The sequence below is a fragment of the Ruditapes philippinarum genome, unplaced genomic scaffold (assembly GCF_026571515.1).
Source record: "Ruditapes philippinarum isolate M1 unplaced genomic scaffold, ASM2657151v2 ctg2613_1_1_1_1, whole genome shotgun sequence".
NCBI classification, from domain to species: domain Eukaryota; kingdom Metazoa; phylum Mollusca; class Bivalvia; order Venerida; family Veneridae; genus Ruditapes; species Ruditapes philippinarum.
The window spans coordinates 954-22454 of record NW_026856127.1 but is presented as its reverse complement, the minus strand read 5'-3'; the positions used below and the strand labels follow the sequence as shown (position 1 = coordinate 22454).

Below are 21501 nucleotides of genomic sequence, written 5' to 3'. Positions count from 1 at the left end.
TATAGCTAATTAAAAGGGAATCTGTAATAGCTTGTCAAGTTCAGTATATGCTTGGTACTCAAAGTGTTAAGACGCGAATTCAAAAATATGGACATATTTCATAAATCTGCGAGGAGTAACGAAAGAAAAGATAAGAGACTTTTAGAAAAGGCGGATATATTTGATAACGTGGTGCGGACAAGTAAAATGACTGGACGTCCAAGGAGTAAAACACCGCGATCTGAAATGTACATACGCATGGTACTTCCAGTGGAACAGATGACAGCTATAGCTAAAAGCATGCTCGAGCGTCAAGCTAAACCAAAAGATGTGTCAATTATAGGTCAGAAAGAAATACAATTCACTAGCGCAAAACGTAAACGGCAGAATTCAAAAGTTGATGATAAAACAACGAAGAATAAGAAATCTAGACAGCAAGTGCCATCGTCTGGAAGAAACAAGACAGAGAACACGGGTGAACAGGACAACATCGTAATTATAGGACAAGTATAAACTTAAATGCTACCTCACTCCTCCTCATTTTAGTTTAAGACGTTGAGGACGATGTTTCATTGCGATATTTGTTTGAAAACGTTTGGGAGAAAGTATAATATGTTACGTCATAAAAAGTCTGCGCACTCAGACATCGACTCAATTGAAGACGCTATGTCGGACATACCAGTAAAAGAGGATATTTTTTGGACCCGTAGATGACACTGATTCAAATCATAGTAACGACGATGATGATTCATCTATAGCCTCAGAGGAGTCTTTGACGATCGATCCTTGGGATGACGTTGTAGATGAAGTGTTTCAAAAGTGCCAGTCGCAGTATGACTCTAAGGTTAAAGAGCTAATGGAGGAAGAAACAGACATCAGTGATAGTGAAGCCAAGGAAAGGGTTTTTTAGGAATATGAGAACAACGTACAGAGAAGCAATGATGAACACTTTTGGCAGTAAATTGATTTGGTTCGATGCTATGAAAAAGGATCCCATTTACAAATCTATTAAAAAGACAGTCAATCGGCTGATTGATGCGGATGGTTACGACGAAGAGGAAGCTTTGAAATACGGCATACTTAAGAGGAGGTTTCTGTTTGACAAGGTCTTAACTTCCTATGACAATCCAGAGTTGGAAGGAGAGGATGACATGGAGCAAGAGGAAGACATAGAATGATAGTGTAAAATCCCATTACATATACTTACACTTGATCAGACGAGCAGTTCTGGAAATAACCTTTTTTAATGTAAAAAGAAAAATGATTACAAGTGTTCATTTCTGTTTATAAATTAATCTGGAAAAAAATGGATAAATAGACGCTGTCGTTTTAAATCGTGAGACAACAAAAGTGAATGATATACATTTGTATGTAGATATAAATATATGCAATAGAACTAGTGCACTGTTATAAAATGCTGGATGGACGTTACATGACTTAAAAAAATACTCTTATTATATAAACTATACAATAAATCTTACTTTAGAAGATTTTATGCTTAGCCAATAAATTGTAAAAAAAATGTATGTAACTTTTCATACTGTTGCATGTTAATGGTAAAATATTGTATCAATAAAACAATTAAGCTATATTCCTTGTTGAATTTATTTTTACGTTCTCATTTGACCGTTATTTTGAACCTTTATATTGGTGGTCGCAATATTGATATAAGTGTGTGTGTGTGTTTGGATGGGGTGGGGAGTACTGGTATTAGGTAAAATTTCGTGTTGAATGTGGTAAACTAGGGTTTATTTGACACCCCTTATTAAAAATGGTGTACTCCAGGTAATTAGAATATTTTAAGATTTAATAAGCTTGGTGAAAAACAAACTTGTAATGTCAAAAAAAATATGAATATAATTATAGGGATTTGTCAATAGAATATTTTAAAATTTGATATGCTTGGTAAAACAATTAAAGTTATAGAATAGTTTGGTTGCATTCTCGCAGACATTCAGGATTCTTGATGTCAATGAGGTTAAGACTGGTTCCATGATTATGACATTTTGAGCTCTAGGAACCTTCCCGAGTCTATTTTAACTGGTCTGCGACTGATTCTGAGGTACTCGCAGACTTTCAGGAAATTTTGGTGCCAATGCAGATAATGATAATTTTGACATCTAGGGACCCTGTAGAGTCCATTTTAGTGGTCTGCGACTGTTTCTGAGGTACTCTCAGACTTTCAGGAATTTTTGGTGCCAATGCAGATAATTGTATTTTTGACTTCTAGGGACTCTCAAGACTCCATTTCAGTGGTCTGCGACTGTTTCTGACGCTCTCGCAGACTTTCAGGAATTTTTGGTGCCAATGCAGATAATTGTATTTTTGACTTCTAGGGACTCTCAAGACTCCATTTCAGTGGTCTGCGACTGATTCTGAAGCACTCGCAGACTTTCAGGATTTTTTGGTGCCAATGCAGATAATGACATTTTTGACTTCAAGGGACTCTCCACAGTCCGTTTTAGTGGTCTGCGACTGATTCTGAGGTACTCGAAGACTTTCAGGAATTTTTGATGCCAATGCAGATAATGACATTTTTGGCATCTAGGGACTCTCCCGAGTCCATTTCAGTGGTCTGCAACTGATTCTGAGGTATTCGCAGACTTTCAGGAATTTTTGATGCCAAAGGAGTTAAGATCTGTTTTGGTTCTAATGGCCCCCCAGGAGGCCATTGAACCCATTTTCACGTTTATCTCCCCTTTCACGCATGCGCAGTAACCCAAGGAGCAAGAACCACCTAGGTGGTGATTTCTCCCCCCAGTTTTATACTACTTGTATATAACTGTTAATTGAGCCATTAGGCTTATAATCCTTATATTTGGTGGCCAATCTCATTAAAATCTGGTCATATTGAATAATCATTTGATTTTGACAAGAATAATTAATTGTATCATAGTTTTAATGACCTATTTTAGTATTTTTAAGCGGCCATTTTGAATTGACCTTTTGAAGGTCAAGGTCAATTTTATTTTCTTGGTTTCCACCCTCATCGTCTTCAGCATACCTATATTAGGTTAAAACACTCAATATATTACTTGTACTATTAAATGCCTCTAGCATTCATATTTTCTTAAAATCAGTCATGTCTAAATAGGAAGAAAATACGTTTTAAAAAAAAATATATACTCATAAAAAGTTTGTTGAAAGAGCTTCACACCAACGAACGTCTAACGTGTACTCCGAAGTATTCGTTATTTACTGAAGTATTCGTTATTTAACGACAATTTCGTTACAATTTTTGGTATAACGAACGTTTTAGGTTAGAGGGTAAACTAGAGCTTAACCAAGGCTTAACGATGATCGTAACTCTAACGAAAGTTTCTGGTTACTCACCCCTGCAGGTTAGTAGAACTGCACCCAATTGTATAAACGTTGGTTAAATTAAAGCTCTTTAACCAAAATAAATTCTTTCAAAATTTGAAAAATACTGCTATCTCATTGGACAAAAAATAATTTCAAGCACTAAAACATTATATTGCAGCCGAAAGTGACTTACTACCGTGATCTGTTACGCTCATTATGTAACGTCGATATACAGTGACGTCATTGTGGTACACAACAGTGATTTTACTGAGTGGTAATTTGGTGTGCTTAAGACTCAAGTTTACTAGTGTGTGTGTTTTTTTTTTTTTTGTTTTTTTGTTTTGTTTTTTTTGTTAAAATAGTTCCGTATCTCATATATGTCTAAATTTAGTACAAATTGAAGAGGGCTGCTACTTAAAAACTGATAAATATTTCGTTATCTGTAATATATAGCTTAATATATTGATAAAATAATACACGACTTCATGTATTATATTAGATTAGACGTTAGTGTAAGATTATGTGTGACACGGCCATCAACGGTGTAAATATAGACATTGAAAAGCGATATGTATCTATAACAGACAATATTTAGCTTTTTGTATGTACACATGTATATATTTACAAAACAATGATGTTATTTGATGTTGCCATTGGTTTGTTAATTTTATATTTCGTTTGGAAGATCATAATATTGTACTTGCGAACACTGGAGATTAAAAAAGTGTCTGATCGATATGTATTCATAACCGGATGTGACACGGGATTTGGATACCTTCTGGCAAGATCGTTAGACGCAAAAGGAGTGAATGTAATTGCCGGATGTCTAACAGAAAAAGGTTCACGCAACCTGAAGAAGGAAGCCTCTTCAAGAGTAAAGACTGTTCAATTGGACGTGACTGATAAAAAGTCGGTGGAGAGAGCATTTGAACTTACCAAACAATATGTCGGCGACAAAGGTAAAGCACTTTAATACTGACTGACTTTACTTTACTGACTTTATCTTCAGAAAAAAAGTATAATGTACTTGACGCGGTGCCTAGTTCGAACCAATAACTGTTAACTACCATTACCGCTATCAGTACCAATACTACATCACCACCCATATCCACCTTTAACTCCAAAAACAATAACTAATACTATCACTGTTTGTGACCACTACAACAAGTACAACAACCACAAAAAGCATCTAGAGCTACTACTAGAAAACCATTTTTATGGCCGCTTATTTGTGCCATGTATTTTGCTTTACAGAGCGTCAGACCAAAACACGAAATTACGACAAACTGATCATTTTGTCATACTTTCGCGGGGCGTCAGTCGAAAACACGAAAATACGACAAAGTAACTCATATTTCGTGTCTCGCCTAGCCTCCCGTGGACCGAAAATACGACATGGCATAAATCAGCGATAATCCTTTTTTACAAATATATTTTTATTTTCAAGGTTTGTGGGGACTTGTAAACAATGCTGGTATAATGCTGAACTTCTGTCCGGCTGAATGGACGCCATTGAAGGACTATGAAACCGAGAGTAAAGTAAACTTGTTTGGAACAATCGACATGTCCTTGACCTTTCTACCATTGTTACGAATGTCACGTGGTCGCCTGGTGAATGTTTGCAGCGTCATAGCAAATTGGGGATACCCCGGGTTGTCTGGTTATGTTGTGTCTAAATCTGGTGTTAAAATGTTCACAACGTGTTTGAGGTAAGTACAATAATAAATGTATTAAAAGAAACATCCAAATAAAAACCTCATATAAAAAGGAAAAAATCTATTTTCTGTAAATCCTTTTGAGTAATGTCAAATAACCTTTCTTCATAGACTTTTTCGTTTCTAAATGATTGACATTTTCAGACAAGTTTTTGCAGTAAAATCATTGTCTTCTTTATTTTTTTTATTTTTTTTTATTTCCGTTAGCCTCTAATCGCCGTGAGTCGCATGCCGCCAGGAACCGATGTTATTTTCATTTGAGGAAGCTATCTAGCTAGCTTACGAAAGGTCGGTAGTTCTACTCAGATACTCTTTCGTGTCCGAAATAATGCCCTCCACCAGTTAAACTGGAAATTCGCCTTATATCGCTGTGAATAAAAAAAACAACATAAAATTTGAAATCCTTATGAATGAACATCGCACAGTTCTGAAGTCAAATAAATATGGAGCAGGAAAAAAGGCAACATGTTTTGAATACAAAAAAAAGAACAATTATTCAAGGATAGATTCATTAAAGTTGTAAATACATAGCATTATGAAAAACTGGCATTTTTCTGGTTCTTTCGAAGTGTTGAGAATTGAGTACCGCTAAAGCCGGTGCTAGGGGGCGTGAGAGTTGTTGCGCTTTTTCATTATCCCTCATGTACAAACTCAATCAAACCGAGTCTGCAATTTTCATGTAATTTTGCTTTTTTAAATGCTTCCGAGGAATCTCTTTTTTCCAGATTTCTAAATATTTATCAGGATGTACATGTACCATAATATACAAAGTCAATAGTACGTTATTAGGACTTGTTATTTTCTTACGTTACAGAAGGGAGTTGTTTGGTTCCGGTGTCACTACACATACTATCGAGCCAGGAGGTTTCAACACGAATATTGCAAATGAAAGCAAGTTTCTCAAAATATTGAAAACAGCCTACGTTAGGTCGGATACAGAAAGACAAAACTTTTACGGTGGAAAGATCTCTTCATACAGTAAGTGACGTCATAATCTTTTTAAATGACGTGCAGTTTGGACAAACCTGTGTGTGCATTAAAAATTCATCTGCGATAAAGAACACTTCTTTTCAATTAAAGCGCTCGAGTCTTTTTATTACCAGTACTATTACAACATAAAACCTTTTCCTATGTTGGTCGTTTTATACAGGTTTGACTGAATGGCATGATTATTGTTTGTCAGTTGAAAATCATATTTTGTTAAACTATTCTTTAATAAAATAGCATACTAGTAAATGCATATGAAACTTTCGAAATAAATTATACAAACTAGTCTTGAAGACAGAGAACGGTTAGTCCGGAATTTGGCTGTATGCGTTTGAACTTGTCAATGTTTGGAATTTGGTGGTGTGCGGAAATGGGTTTTTACATGCACTGGCTTAGATAGTGTTCAAAATTGGGTTCTAACTGACTAATGTTCTGTGTGAAAAAAAATTTACGTACCAATCGTCAGGTTGTGTGCTGAAATGGGTTCTTACATATGCCAGTTGTTCGGATTTTGGTGGGTTGTCTGCGGAAATAAGTTCAAACTTCAATTGTACAAACTCGAGATATGTGCGGAAATTGGGTGTTTCGTACTAATTATCAGTTGAACTAAGTGCAAAAGTACGGAAATGTATGCAAATATGTAACAAAGAAAAAGTCGCATGTTCACAGGCCTCTCCTTAACTCGTCACAAAAGCCACCACGGCATAGGCAAAACCCGCACAGGTCTCTTGAAACCTTGCAATGATAATTTCAAGCGTTTGCTATTTGCTTTACATTGACATAAAGGGAAGACTTTAGGTGTTTCATTCAACGAAATCGGTGCACCGAGTCGCATGCAGTGCTCTGCAGAACAAAGTTTATAGTAATTTTAGATTATGACACTTTTATATATGTAACAGTATTTGACTTTTTCTAAATCACGTTCATCTAGTCAAACTGACATCTAGTTCTGTTGATTTTTGTCATTAATTGTGTAACATTGCTACCTTTTAATTATTTTGTTGCAATGATATGTACTGCTAGATTGTTACTGTGGTAATTGACAATTTGTTTTATAATAATTTACTATGCATAAATTAAATGAGACATTATTAAAATTCATGTTTAGTAACTTATACGTCTCTTAAACTTATAGTCCTCAATATATGCCAAATGAGAAAACGCCCAAATTGCGACACATGCAGAAAAGGATTTTTTTATCAATTCCATTTATCTAAAATCTTGTCATTTAAAATGCTTATTTACGGATTTTATTTATCATGTTTTCAGTTTTCTTTGTAATAAAATGGTATGGCGTGTTCATTAATACAAAGCCACAGAAAGTCGTTGACGTCATGACGCATGCGCTGTTAGCAAAACATCCGAAGAATTCTTACGCCGTTGGACTGGATGCTACGCTGTTCTTTGGTTTTCTGTCCTGGTTCCCGGAATGGTTGGTGGACAGATTACTCGGGTGGCCAGCACCGGATGGACATTTATGCTCTGAATTGCAAAACATTGCGAATAAAAAGAACTGAATATAGCATATTGTGTGTAATTTGTGTTTATAACATTTCATGAAATCATTAATGTACAGTCACTTCAGGTCTGTTTAAGTAATACTTTCAAAGTTCAGGATGTGTAGAAAATTTTCTTCACTCGTTGTTATTACAAGAAAACAATTGTAAATCATATGCATGTATAGGAATTCGTAAAAATATTAAACATAGATTTTTACATTTTCTCACAACAACAATAACTATATATCAACACAGTTCAATAAATATAACTATTTTTTTTCATTGAGAATAAGAAACACTTCACCTGTAATGCTGTAATATGGCATCTGCGGTGCCCGTGTTACTTCAAGCTCAACCTGTGGCTGCTAGGCCGAGTGTTTACGCGTCGGACTAGTATACAATGTAATAAGAATTGCTGCCACATGTGACGTGGTTTCAAACCCCACTAGTGGCAAACCGTTGCTTCATAGAGCTAGAAAATTTAAACCGCTTAATTGCTCAGTTCTGGTTGCTTCCGGGAACGGATCCAAGAGTGTATTTATAAGCTAATAGCTTTCGGGTTGAGACTAAAATGAGCCATGTCACGACAAAACAAACATAATGGGTTTGCGACCGGCATGGATCCAGACCAGCCTGCGCATCCGCCCAGTCTGATCAGGATCCTTGCTGTTCGCTATCAGTTTCTCTACTTGTAATAGGGTTTGTAAGCGAACAGCATGTATCCTGATCAGACTGCGCGGATGCGCAGGCTGGTCTGGATCCATGCTTGTCGCAAACGCACTATGTTGGTTTTGTCATGACACGGCTCAAATGTGTTGAAGCACCAAACTTAACACCATATTCCGTTATATACCGAACAAGGTGCTGGAATGAATGCTAAAATCTCGCATTTTCCCCTCCAAAATGCTCTTTCAAACGTCTAATTCATCTCTTCACGTCGATTTATATATGAAAATGAATGAAAAATTTAGGAATCGGCAAGAAAGGGATATTTTTATACTTTGTGATCGTGAGTCCTGCAAGCGTCAAGAGACACTGCTCAAACAATGTAGTAAGTTAAAATAAATAAAATATGTATAAACTAAAGAAAACTGAGAACACAAGATGTTTTTCACTTTTTTATGATATTTTGTGTACTAATTTCGTAATGCAGTACAGTGGAGCCTTGCTAATCCGAACCCTTCTAATCCGGAATCCTTTCTAATCCGAACGAAGTGTCCGGTCCCGATTTTATCCGTTCTATTTTTAATAGTAAAAAACCTTTCGGATCCGGAACCTGTCTACTCCGAATTCCGGACGATTTTTTCAATTTTTGTTCTTATTTTACTCTAAAATTTACCTCTCGGATCCGAACAGATTTTGCCAAATGTCACACCTTCATTCAAAATAACAAATTATCGCACATCTTGCAGGTGTAAACATACACCAAACTGATAAGTGTTATTTCGCTTGATTAATGGGTGAAACGTATGATCTGCGAAGGTGTGAAAATTACACTTAGCTTGCCTTGATATCTTCTATAATTGCTTAATTGATTGTTTTTCGTCAGCTTCTATAAATATTTTGATATAATGCAATAGAAATATCTTTTAGTCCTTTGTATTGTATTCAATAATACGTGATTAAGTAATGAAAATTAATGTAAACTGTCAGTAAATTCGGATAGTCGCTGAATCGGATAAGAGTTTAATGCTGGTACGAATATCTAATCATGTCTCGGCCTCCTGTTTAACATCGTAGGTTAACTTACCCTAGAGGACATAATATTGTTGCTTATTTATTTATTTTTGTTTCTTTATTTTTGTATTCAGATGTATTAAAATGAACGATAAGAGACTGCAAAAATAACATATCTAAATTGCAATTTCAAATATATTCCCGTTTTCTTTCCTTAAACTATTTTGCAAATAACATGAAAAAAACGTGTAAAAAACCTTCTAATTCGGAAACCTTTCTAATCCGGAAACCTTTCTAATCCGAACTTTTCTTCTGGTCCGGACGAGTTCGGATTAGACAGGTTCCACTGTACTTATTCTAAAAGCAAAGGAGCGATCGCAAATCTTTGTGAATCTATCACAGAATGGTTTTACAAAGTTAAACGTTCTTTGATTTCCAGTTAAGCTAACACCAGAAGATAAACAATATAAGTGCGCTTGCTTATTGGGAACTCCCCCCCCCACCCACACACACTGTTGTACATTTATTGTAATCATTTTTAGAAATGATAGGAAGCGCCGTTAAGCCTGGTTTTCGAAAAGAATAACGTGAAATAGACTCCTTCCTAAACAAAAGAGCTAATGTGTTTTCAATAGTGTTTAGCGCAAAAAATGGCCAGTGGCTTATCTCGAAGACTTTTTCTATGTCCATTGTGTTGAATTTCCAATTCTACTTGGCTTAGGGCAGACGGTGTACGGGTAGAAATGATCAAATCTTTTCTGGGCGGCGACAACAATAACAAAATTCAGATTGATCACCTATGTCTGTGAAGTTCAAGCCGCCATATTATAAAACGGATAAAAGTGCATGGACATTCGCTTATTTAGAGGTTATAAGTTATATCCAAAACATTTTTTCACCGAATGTTGCTGTTGCAATGATATGTTGGACATATGAAGTAAATAAAAGAAAATCAGGAATAAATTTGTTTACCTTCCTTTATTTGAGAATTGAAAACCTTCATTTAAAATATTATCTTTTTTTTAATAAATTAATATATTTGATACAGAAAATAAATAATGAAACAATATAGAATATATTGCATATGAATGGTAAATGTCATGAATTCGGTTAAGAATTGTCTGATAACGAAAATTTAATTATTCGTTCGTAAAAACTGGGTAAATATCGATACTATGATCCAATAATGGTCTACAAGAAAAGGAGCAACACAACTTTTGTCTACAGACTGCTTTCTTTATAAATATTATAATTGATACGAAAATACCGAAGTTAACCGAATACATGTGTCGTAACGAGTGAATGGTTTATGTAATCCCTGAAGAATGTATTGCCTCCCAGAGCCATACTGTCCATGTATACAAAAACAGAATGTATGGAAATTAAAGAAAAAAAATAACAATAACAGTATTAAGTTCAAGTCTCCACTTTTACAGACATACACGAGTAGCTCCTTATAATTCTGCCTACTGCACCCATTCTCCATCAAAAATTCATTTTCCCCTCCTTCAATTCCTGACAGAGAGGACCGTAAGGTGCATTCCATCCAATTATTAGATCAGAAATTCTTTCGGGCAAAGCCGCCAGCATCCGGAAAAACAAATGTGCATCCATTCCGATTAAATACCGGTTGTTCGGATATTTTGCCAACAGCGCATGCGTCATTGCGTCGGCAACTTTCTGAGGATTAGTACTCACATACTTTGCTGTGTTGTAGATTCCACCAATCACTGGAAAAGAAATATTTTTAATTCCAAGCCTGATTTATAAATATCATAAATGCTTTTCGGTACCACAAACTGTTTAAGTTATAAATTCCAGCAATAAGTAAAATAACACATTTTGTGTAAGCATCAAATGGGTTCCTACTTCATGTACTTGAAACTATTTTTCCTTGGTCGGAAGTAGCGCGCTATTTGGTTTACGCTAAAAAAGTAGTTCTGTACTTGCCACTTTGTTGTTTTTATTGAACTAAATAAATACTTAAGAAACAGCATTCATGATCTTGTCACGGTTCAGAATAGTGTGTAAGCGGCCAGATAGCTCAGTCGGTAGACCCGCCGTAGATTATGCCTAGGGTTACGGATTCGTGTCCCGTCAGTCTGCACATTTTTTCATCCTGTGACACTCTGAGATCGTCTTTACATTATAAGATATTTTCTAAACTGAGGAACCTTGAAAATGTTTCTCTTAAAATCAACCATTTTTAAGAGAAATGTATGTTAATTTTGCTCACTAGGGCGCCGCCATTTTGAGGATGTAACTATGTTAATACTTACAGTATCTCGATATGTTACCACCATAACATTTCTGCGCATCCGGTTGCGCTCTCAAATAAGCTTTATATAATATATCAAACAGTCTGTGCTTGTCGGTAATATTTGTTTTAAAGCCTCCAGGTTCGATAGTGTGCGCAGTAACTCCTGTATGCAATAGCTCTCGTCTGCAACATATATATTCAAAATTCATGGCTAAAGTTGTATATGTTCCGTTAGAATATTCGTGAGGACATTGTCAATTAAAAAAAGGAACTATTTCATTTTATTTAGAAGTTACACTTGGCTGTTGCCCATTTGTAAAAGACATGCAAAGGAACGCAATGGCCTGGGGACTTTCTGGGGTGAAAGCGGTTGCTACATTTTGTTCTCGGCCATGTTCAAGGAGTTCAACAGGTAAAGAACAAACGATATTTTTGTAACGGATGGGAACCAAACAAAAAATGTTTCTCCATGGGTATGAAAGAAATGCAAGCTATACCGTAAACAGGACGTGAACATCTTGATGCCAGCTTTGGACACGACGTAATCTGAAATGCCCGGATATCCGCAATTTGACGTCACGCTGCATACATTAACTAATCTACCTTGCGATTGTCGTAAATATGGAAGAAACGCCAGAGTTACGGAAATTGTTCCAAATAGGTTGACCTTACACGCCCTTTCATACTCTTCTAAAGTTGTCCATTCGGCAGGGGCGTATGATGGCATGATTCCGGCATTATTCACAACTCCCCAAATCCCTGAAATACAAAAGAGAATGTCAGATCAAAGGCACTATAATTATACTTAAAAACAGCATGCCTCTAAATAAGGCCAATTTTCATGAAAAATTTTAAAATGCATTTAAAAGTGAAATATTGTGAATTAAACGAAGAAATTAATTTTCACATTACAAATGGCACTTCACTCCATGGGAATTCCACGTGAATTACCAAACAGAGGTCAAAATATGCAATAATAGCCATTACTGCGTTAGAAACGCAGTAGAAATATGGTAACAAATACTGCAAAAATAATTGATTATTCGCATATGACATTAAATTATTACTTAAATCTTCAACGTTATTACTTTTCTGAAAATCTTAGTACATTTTTCTCAAACAATTCTTGAACTAGTTTGGCTCGTCTCAGCTTTATAGCAGGAATGCAAAAACTAAAAAGTAAATATGGCAGCATTCACACTCTTTGTCCCTGAAATTATTTTATTTAATATGAAAAGAGATAAAATGAGTACTGTTGTATTTCAACAAATATAAAAGTGGCATATAAATTGTTACAAATCCAGGTTTTCCATCAGTATTAAGTATTGGAGTGGGGGGGGGGCATATCGAAGCGTCCGTTATTATGCAAAAAAGGTCTGATCTAATCATACATGCGCTCAGGCGCTTGATAAAAATCGTTCTTTGTAAGTTTTGAGAATCGTAGAAGTTGCCCACATGCGCACAGAAGAAAAATCTGCTTGAAAAAAAATGTTCATTCGTTTCTTACCTATGTCTCGCGTTTGCTCACACGTGAATTCACACGCTTTCTTGACCGATGACTGGTCAGTCACATCAACTATCACAGTTTTTAAGCGGGAAGACGTCTGATTCTTCAGCTCTCGCGCTCCTTTCTCCGTCAGACACCCAGCAACGACCAAAACGCCTTTTGCATCGAGAGTGCGTGCCAGTAGGTTTCCAAATCCCGTGTCGCATCCAGTAATAAACACACATCTCTTAGACAAGTTTTTAATTTCGAGTTTAGATAGATTGTGAAATAATAAACTTATGATTAATATAAATACACTCGCCGCAAGAAATACCAAAAGATAAATCATTTTGTCACTGCAGTCTATTATGTCAGCTCTGAGAAGTTTGTTTTCAAATCAAGTGTGACCGTCTCCTCGAAAATGTAAAGTTCGTTAAAGACCCGTTTTTAGTACCCGTATTTCATCCGATTCTGTGTTGTTAGCTGCTACTAGCCCATTTTTATTAGACTTTTTTAGACTGCTATTAACACTATTTTCTTCACTATAATTTATCATCGATTATTTCATTGGCTGTACACATCTCCAATTCAGCCTTGAATAACGCGATTTAATTTTTCAGTCAATGCTATCACTCAATTCGATACAGTGAAACCTGTCAAGGTACAAACCCAATATATAACACCGCTACAATACAATATGATATCTGTTTTCGTTTTCGAACAATTTCGAACAGTTTGACGATATACGTACATGGAATCAAAATAGCTGCATTTCGTTTCATATTTTACATAACGGCATCATTAGTCAGGAAGGTTGCACACAAACGGGTTTGCCTGTAAATAAAATTGAAATACCAGACAGTAACAGTAACTGTTATCAAATGAACCAAGTTCATATTTCGTATCTGATAATCGGCAGTCAAAACAAAATGACTTATATCAAATAAAGTCTTAAAACTAGTAACTTGTGAACTGTAATCAAGTTCACCTTAAATTGCCTTTTCAAATTTTACTGATGTTAATAATAAACGGCAATGTCACATAATTTGCACGTGCTTGTTGGGATATATTGAAAAGTTAGAAATTTTACATCAATTATTGAAATTCGAATTATTACAAACGGTTGATAATTTATTAAAAAAATACTAAGGGTGCAACATATAGAGGATATTGAATGAGTGTAAGTTTGATACTGTATTTATTGAACGAGCTGAATAAAATATATATTGCGAGTCTCTGGTGATTATAATAATTATTAATTATATTCAACGAGTTTAATAAATTTAGTAATGAACTTACATGAATTTAATATCCTTTTTATCATATACAAAATATAAAGACCGTTTGAAGTGAAAAATAACGAATCTTCATTGATGCGCCTATAGTTAATGACGAGCACGTATGACGTGCTCAAAAAATGACGCCACGTCAAAATATATGCACGACCGTGCAATTTACGGAGTAGTTAATACGGCACGGTTATGTGCTAAATATTTATTTTGCACATTTTATAACATACCCGTGCAACTTTTGCGACTCCGTAAAATGGTATTTTGCATATATCTTGACGTCATTTGCGTTATATAAACATAGCGTTATGACGCGCTCAATGTTCGCGTTATACTGTAGGCGCGATAGTGAAAAATGTTTTTATTTTATTCAACTTTGCAATAAATTCAGTATCGTAAAACTTAAACTTGTTCAATGTCATGTGTACTTTACCAAAATGACCATATTTTTCCAGAAATAATCCAAACTATCTGCGCCAAGTTATCTGATGTTTTATAAAGAAAATATAAACAGACATTCCACACAAACACGAACATTCAGTAATTAAATTTTATTGCATACGTTTCGGCTATATGCCTTCATCAGTGCAAAACATAATAAAATTACCGGAAGCGACGTCATATCGGAACACGCGTTAAACGCGCGAAAAAACGTTATGGCGTTTAGCGGCAAAACTATGACAAATATTTATGCTATAAATAAAGCTGGTACATGAATTAAAATGGATCAACAGTGAAACAGATGTCTGTTAGACAGTGTTAATAAAAATAAGGTAATAGACAAATATATAAATATCCATGTAACGCATTATAAATCAAACAATACTTTATTATTTAGTCCATTTGGAATCATAGTATTTAATTATTGGATCCAAAAAGATTCTTTACATAACCGGTCCATGTTGTTTTCTATAATTTCTGTAGGCAAAAATGAAAAATCTGACAATGAACACTTATTATCGTTTGATCCGAAATGGATCGCAAAATGTGAAACTGATCGCAATTTCTTATATCAAATCTATGTTTACGATACATTTTGATTAGTTTGACCTACGTATTGCTTATTACAGCCTTTACATGTAATGATGCAATTTTTTTTTTTTTTTTTTTTTTTTTTTTTTTTTTATAAAGAAAATATGAAACTCGTCGGAAACCCCTTACAACCGTTATCAGCGAAATTAGAAGCAAACACAAATTATGTTATCTTTAAGGGATAAAAAAACATCAATTAAATAAACACTTTACCTTGAATAGGTTTCGACCTTTCTTGCTATGGAAATAATAAAGTAAATATTAAATCTTCAATCAAAGGAAACATTTTTTTATTCATCTACGCATGCGCATGAAGAGCCAAGACAACCAGTTCCGTTGAAAGGAATGCCCTGTCTTAGGGCTGCATTATTTGTGTAATTTTTTCGATAACCATCTGTCAAGGTAATTATCAATGGTACTAACTACTTCAACTATGTTGGCATAACATATCTATTTTAGTAATTTTTGTACTGTGATATGACTTTACAAGAACAATGGCTATTCCGAAGAGACTAAAAGCCTAAAAACAAAAAAAAATGTATTTCTTACATGGATCAACCGGGCCACTTAAAACACAAAGTTCTGTAAAAACAATTAAGAAATATACTCAGAAATAAATTGAAAATCATATTTTTGTGCAGTTTTTAGCCCAAATTGAATGTAAAGCCTTACAACGCTTTTTCAAGTTTGGGTCATTTCTCATAATAACAATCATTATTCTAGAAAAGGGAGTGAGCGAATTGTCTGAAATTTGCACCTTCATCAAATGGTTCCTTTTTTCGCGAGAAAATGTTTCCAGTCCCGTCATGTCAAAAAAATTAGTGGAGTCCCTTTTATTTACATTTTCGTTATCATGACACTTTTTATGTCATCACATGACGATTGCAATTTAAAGTAAAACAGTTATTTTACGCAAAATCATTTACTGCGGATGATCACGTGACCAAAATCGTACAATGGGCTCATAAAATAGCGGCCTGAACGCTCGGTAAAAGCAGTAAAATTGAGGAAAGCACAAAGCTAACGTTAAATTTATATGTAAAAATAGGCCGCACGTAACCCGTGTATAAAACCACGTACTGTACTGTCGCTGCTGATGATCACGTGAGACCAAAATCGTACAATGGGCTCATAAGATAGCGGCTTAAACGCTCTGTAAAAGCAGTAAAATTGAGGAAAGGATCCCACAGTTAAGTTTAATTTATTTTGAAAAAACTGGGGTCGCAAGTTCAAACGAGTCCCGGGAAAACTTTTTGTTCAATGTTGTATATTTTTAATTTCTTTATCGACAGAGTTTTGCAGTCTCTTTGACATTATTTTGGTTTTTAATAAAGGGTTTTTTTGCTTTCCTGTTTTTTTAAAATTTTTCATTTTTTTCCCTTTTATACCCCATCCACGTAAATAAAAAGCGGTTAAATATTTGATTACTTTACCCTTTATACACCGAGTAACACTGTAACTCAAGCACAGTTAAATATTTGATTACTTTGCCTTTTATAACCCGCGTCACACTATAAATCAAACGCCGTTTAATATTTGATTACTTTGCCCTATATACACCGAGTCACACTGTAACTCAAGCACAGTTAAATATTTGATTCATTTGCCCTTTATACACCCGATCAAGCACAGTTTAATATTTGATTCATTTGCCCTATATACACCGAGTCACACTGTAACTCAAGCACAGTTAGATATTTGATTCGTCGAATTACTTTCAGGAAGCGATCGTGTGCGGTCGTGTATTAACCTGGTAGTAGTTTAGTTATTCTGGACAATAAATCGAACAAAGCCCGTTTTGATCGGGTTGCGATCGGATTATGCTCGAGTAGACGTCGAGAGGATCGTGTAAAGATCGACCCGACCAAACTAGATCGTTACACGATTGATTCTCGATCAAATAGATCTTCTACTCGATCACTATACGATCGCTTCTCGACCGCTTGGCTACTCGGTTGCTACTCTAATTCGGGTAGGAAGCACCAGCCATGCGACCAAGGTAGACCACTCCGATCACCCCTTTGACAAACGCATGCAGACCTAGCTAGACCGGTACCCGATCGCTTGATCGTGATTGATCGAGTTCATTTGATCTGCTCTGAGAACACATCACAAGCCGAACATTTTGAATCAACAGCAACGTGCATTTCTTTGTCTTTAAATGAAAAAATCTAAGATAATAAAGTCATACAGTATGGTAGGATATTACAAAAAAACACAAACACAAAAAAAAACAACAAAAAACACTACAAAAAAAAAAAACACAACAATAAATTTTGTTGATAAAACAAAGAACATTTTCTCATAATTGTTGCTAAAGAGGATGTTGATTTAACAAAATAATTTTTTAACAAGATTAGTAAATCGTGTGCTACCTGAATCATTTCCAACAGTGGCCTTTGTTTTCACCTTTTCAAAAATATATATAACTGTTTCAAGTTTCAACCATTTGAATATCGTAAAAACCTTTTTCAGTAGGCTTATAAAATATGCAAAAATGCATTGATTCGCCTCTGTAAAGATTTCCCAAGTTACATGCATAAGCGTAAAGACAAAATTTATAGTATTGCAAATAATGAATAAAAAGATGTTCATTCATAAAAATTGATAATTATCCACACAACAAATTATAAAGTTAATAAACTAATTACAGTTTGTGTCCCTTTGTTACTTTGTATTACACAGACATGTAGAAAAGATCTGCTGGATGTTGGCGTACAGTGGACCAAAAATTTTAAATTTAAAAAAATATTTTGGAAAAAGTTAATTGTTTAAAACCAAAAGGGAAAAAAAAATTTTATGGAAAACGCCCCCAAAAACCCCCCGGAGCTGCAAAAAAATTTTCTTTTTTAAATTTGGCCCGGCGGGGTCCATGCAACCGGGGAGGTTTTCTGGGGGAATTTTATTTGAACTTCTATCATTTAAAAATTAAGGGTATTTGACATAACTTGATTTATTTAAAAACATTTTTTAAAATACCTCTGTTGAAAACCGCCCGTTTTGGAAAATTTTTTTTAATTTTTAAAAATAAAATAATAAAAAGGGTATGAAACAAAATCATAATATAGCGGGTTTAAATTTTACATGTATTAGAAATGTATAAAACAAAAGTTTTTATTTTGATTCAAATACACGAGCATATAAAATACATATTTCATACCAGGTCTTAGTTAAAGAAGGAATTACTATTTTTGATTCCCATTTATTTATAAAATATTACATGGAAATCTAATATTTAAGAAAAATAAATGTTAAAATATCGAGAAGTTTTTCCCCATTCATAGCATATTCCCTGGGATATGTACAACCATTTTAACTTAAAAATCCTCTATTTATGTCTTTTTTTTTAAATACTGAGGCTCGCCGCTAGGTACACTTTCAAAATTTGAAAAAACCTGAAGATTAAAAGGGTAAAGTTTAACACTGGTTAGAATTTATTCATCCATTCAAAATTACCATAACACAATATATTAATGGAAAAAGAATGCATGTATTTTATTTTATTTTATTAAGTCAAATCGGATCCAAACGAAGTACCCAGCTTGCTGTATTTACATTTTCTTTATCTACATCAAGATGCAGTTTCTAAGACAAAATTGGGCTGGTTTTATTAAATGGTTCTTGTTATCCGGTTTTTGGTTAAGATATTGATTTCATTTTGCCGTTTATTACCCCGAGTCGCCACTGTTAATCAAACACAGTTAAATATTGATTCCTTTCGCCGGTTTTATGCACCGACGCACTGTAAATTCAAAACAAAGTTAAATATTTGATTCCTTTGCCCTTTATACCACCGGGGTCGCCCCCCACTGTAAATCAAAACAAGGTTTAAAAATTTGATTCTTTTGCCCTTTATACACCCGTGTTCACTGTAAATCAAAACACAGTTAAATATTTGATTCAATTTGGCCCTTTATAATCAGCGAGTCGCCACTGATAAATCAAACACGGTTAAATATTTGATTTCCATTTGCCCTCTTATACACCCGAGTCGCACTGCCAAATCAAACACCTTGAAATATTTGTTTCCCTTGCCCTTTATACACCGAGTCGCACTCTTAATCAAACGCAGGGTTAAATATTTGATTCATTTTGCCCTTTATGCACCGAGTCGCACTGTAAATCAAACACAGGGGGTTAAATTTTTAATTTCCCTTTTCCCCTTTATACCCCGAGTCGAAACCTTTTAAATAAAACACCTTTAAATATTTTTTCCCCTCCCCTTTTTAATACCCCCGAGTGAAACGTAAATCAAACACGGTTAAATATTTTTTAATTTCCCCCCTTTATCCCACCGGGGTCCATTTTAAATAAAACAGGGTTTAAATATTTTTTTCCCTTTTGCCCCTTTAGCACCGAGCGCACTGTAAATCAAACACGGAAAAATTTTTGATTCCTTTCCCCTTTTATCCCAACCGTTTTTGGCACTGTAAATTAAAAAAGGGTTTAAAAATTTTTGGGGATTCCTTTCCCCCTTTATACCCCGGTTGGGCACTGAAAAACAAACCCCCTTTGAAATATTTGATCCCTTAAAATTTCCCTTTTTTTGACCGATTTCGCATCAAATTAAACACGGTTAAAATATTTGATTCTTTGGGGCCCTTTCTACACCGATTTGGGCTTTGAAAATTAAAACAGGGGTAAATTTTTAAATTCGATTTCACACTGTAACTAAAACAGGGAAAAATTTAATTTGTTTCTTTTCCCCTTTCCCCGGGGAGTCGCTTTTTTTAAATAAAAACCCGGGTAAATTATTAATTCGATCACACTTTTTAAACCCCAAAACTGGGTTTAAATATTTGATTCCTTTGTCTTTTTTTAACCGATTTCGCACGGGAAAAATAAAACCCGATTAAATATTTTTGATTCATTCATACACCGATGGGCACAAATAAAATAAAACCCCGGGGTTAAAATTTTTTATTCAATTCCTTTTTAAAACACGATTTGGGCACTGTAAATAAAACACGTATATATTTTTGTCGTTTGAAAGGGAAAAAAAGGGTTAAAACGGGAAATTTTTTTTAGTGGGTACGGGTTTAAAACACCTTTTATGATGTGGGTTATCTTTTAAATAATTGTTATTTTTAAAATTCAATAAATTTTGGCACTTTTGCAACATCGTTTTATTTTTAAATGTCAGGGCCAACTTTTTTCAATTTTTTAAAAATTTTTTTGTGCTTGTTTTATAAAATTTCCCGCCAATCAAAAAACCCTTCGGATTTCCGATTACAAAAATTCCCCGGGATAAAGGGCCCGGGAAAAAGCTCTATTTAAAAGCACATTCCGACTCCTAAAACGACCTAAAATTCGACCTACTTTTCATTTTTTTTCCCACTTCTTCAAAATTTTGACAATCCGACCAAACCCCCAATTTACTCCTAAATTTCACCCAGACCTGATACAGGGGTCCTTTACACGATTTTAAACTGGGAACAATTTTATTTGGCCCTTTCTCGCCCGTTCCCAAATTTTTTCCAACCCCGACAAAGTTTCGTATTTCTCATTTTTTCATGTATCAATATTTTTAAAAATTAAAATTTAAAAACATTTCAAAATTTTTTTCCTTTTACTTTAAATTTTTTTTTAACTCCCCGTGTCTCGTCAAATTACTATCGGAACGACCGTTTTTGCGGCGTTGTTTTCCCTTTTTTTGGTTTTTTTAGTGACAATAAATGGGAACCCGGGGCCCTTTTTGTTGGAAATTGGTTTGCAAATGGGATGTTTCTCATAGAATCAGGGGGATCGTGAAACAGATCCCCCGACCAAAACTAGATCGTTACACTTTATTTGACCCAAATAATTTTCTACTCGACCCACTTTTACAATCGCTTCTCAAGACCGCTTCCCCCCCTATTTCGGTTGCTATTCCCGAATTCGGTAGGAAAGCACCAGCCATGCCCCCGACCAAGGTTAGACCACTCCGACAAACCCCTGATAACCCCAAAAAGCTAGCAGACCGTAAGCTAGACCGGTACCCGATCGCTCGATCGTGTTGATCGAGTTAATTTTTGATCTGGCTCTGAGAACACATATACACAATCACAAGCCAATCATTTTTTATCAACCCGAGCAACGTGCATTTCTTTGTCTTTAAATGAAATAAATCTAAGATAATAAAGTCATACAGTATAGGTAGGATATTACAAAAAAAACACAAAAAAAAAACAACAAAAACGTTACAAAGAAAAAAAAAAAACAATAAATATGTGATGATAAAACCAAAAGACAATTTATCTATAAGAGATTAGGTAAAATCATGTACCTGGATCAT

At 34.8% G+C, this 21501-nt stretch overlaps 2 protein-coding genes across 2 annotated transcripts; one reads left to right on the top strand and one right to left on the bottom strand.

The window, feature by feature from the left end:
* Positions 1-3800: 3800 nt before the first annotated feature.
* On the top strand, positions 3801-7700 carry LOC132745474 (retinol dehydrogenase 7-like). Its single transcript, XM_060734423.1, has 4 exons — positions 3801-4241; positions 4730-4991; positions 5812-5975; positions 7254-7700. The coding sequence occupies exons 1-4, from the start codon at positions 3914-3916 to the stop codon at positions 7499-7501; spliced, it is 1002 nt and encodes a 333-aa protein (XP_060590406.1). The 5' UTR covers positions 3801-3913; the 3' UTR covers positions 7502-7700.
* Positions 7701-10190: 2490 nt separating this feature from the next.
* LOC132745473 (retinol dehydrogenase 7-like) lies at positions 10191-14777 on the bottom strand. The gene is made up of 5 exons (XM_060734422.1): positions 14629-14777; positions 12928-13740; positions 11918-12179; positions 11440-11603; positions 10191-10890 (listed from the first exon to the last, which is right to left on the bottom strand). The coding sequence occupies exons 2-5, from the start codon at positions 13253-13255 to the stop codon at positions 10646-10648; spliced, it is 999 nt and encodes a 332-aa protein (XP_060590405.1). The 5' UTR covers positions 13256-13740; positions 14629-14777; the 3' UTR covers positions 10191-10645.
* Positions 14778-21501: the final 6724 nt, after the last annotated feature.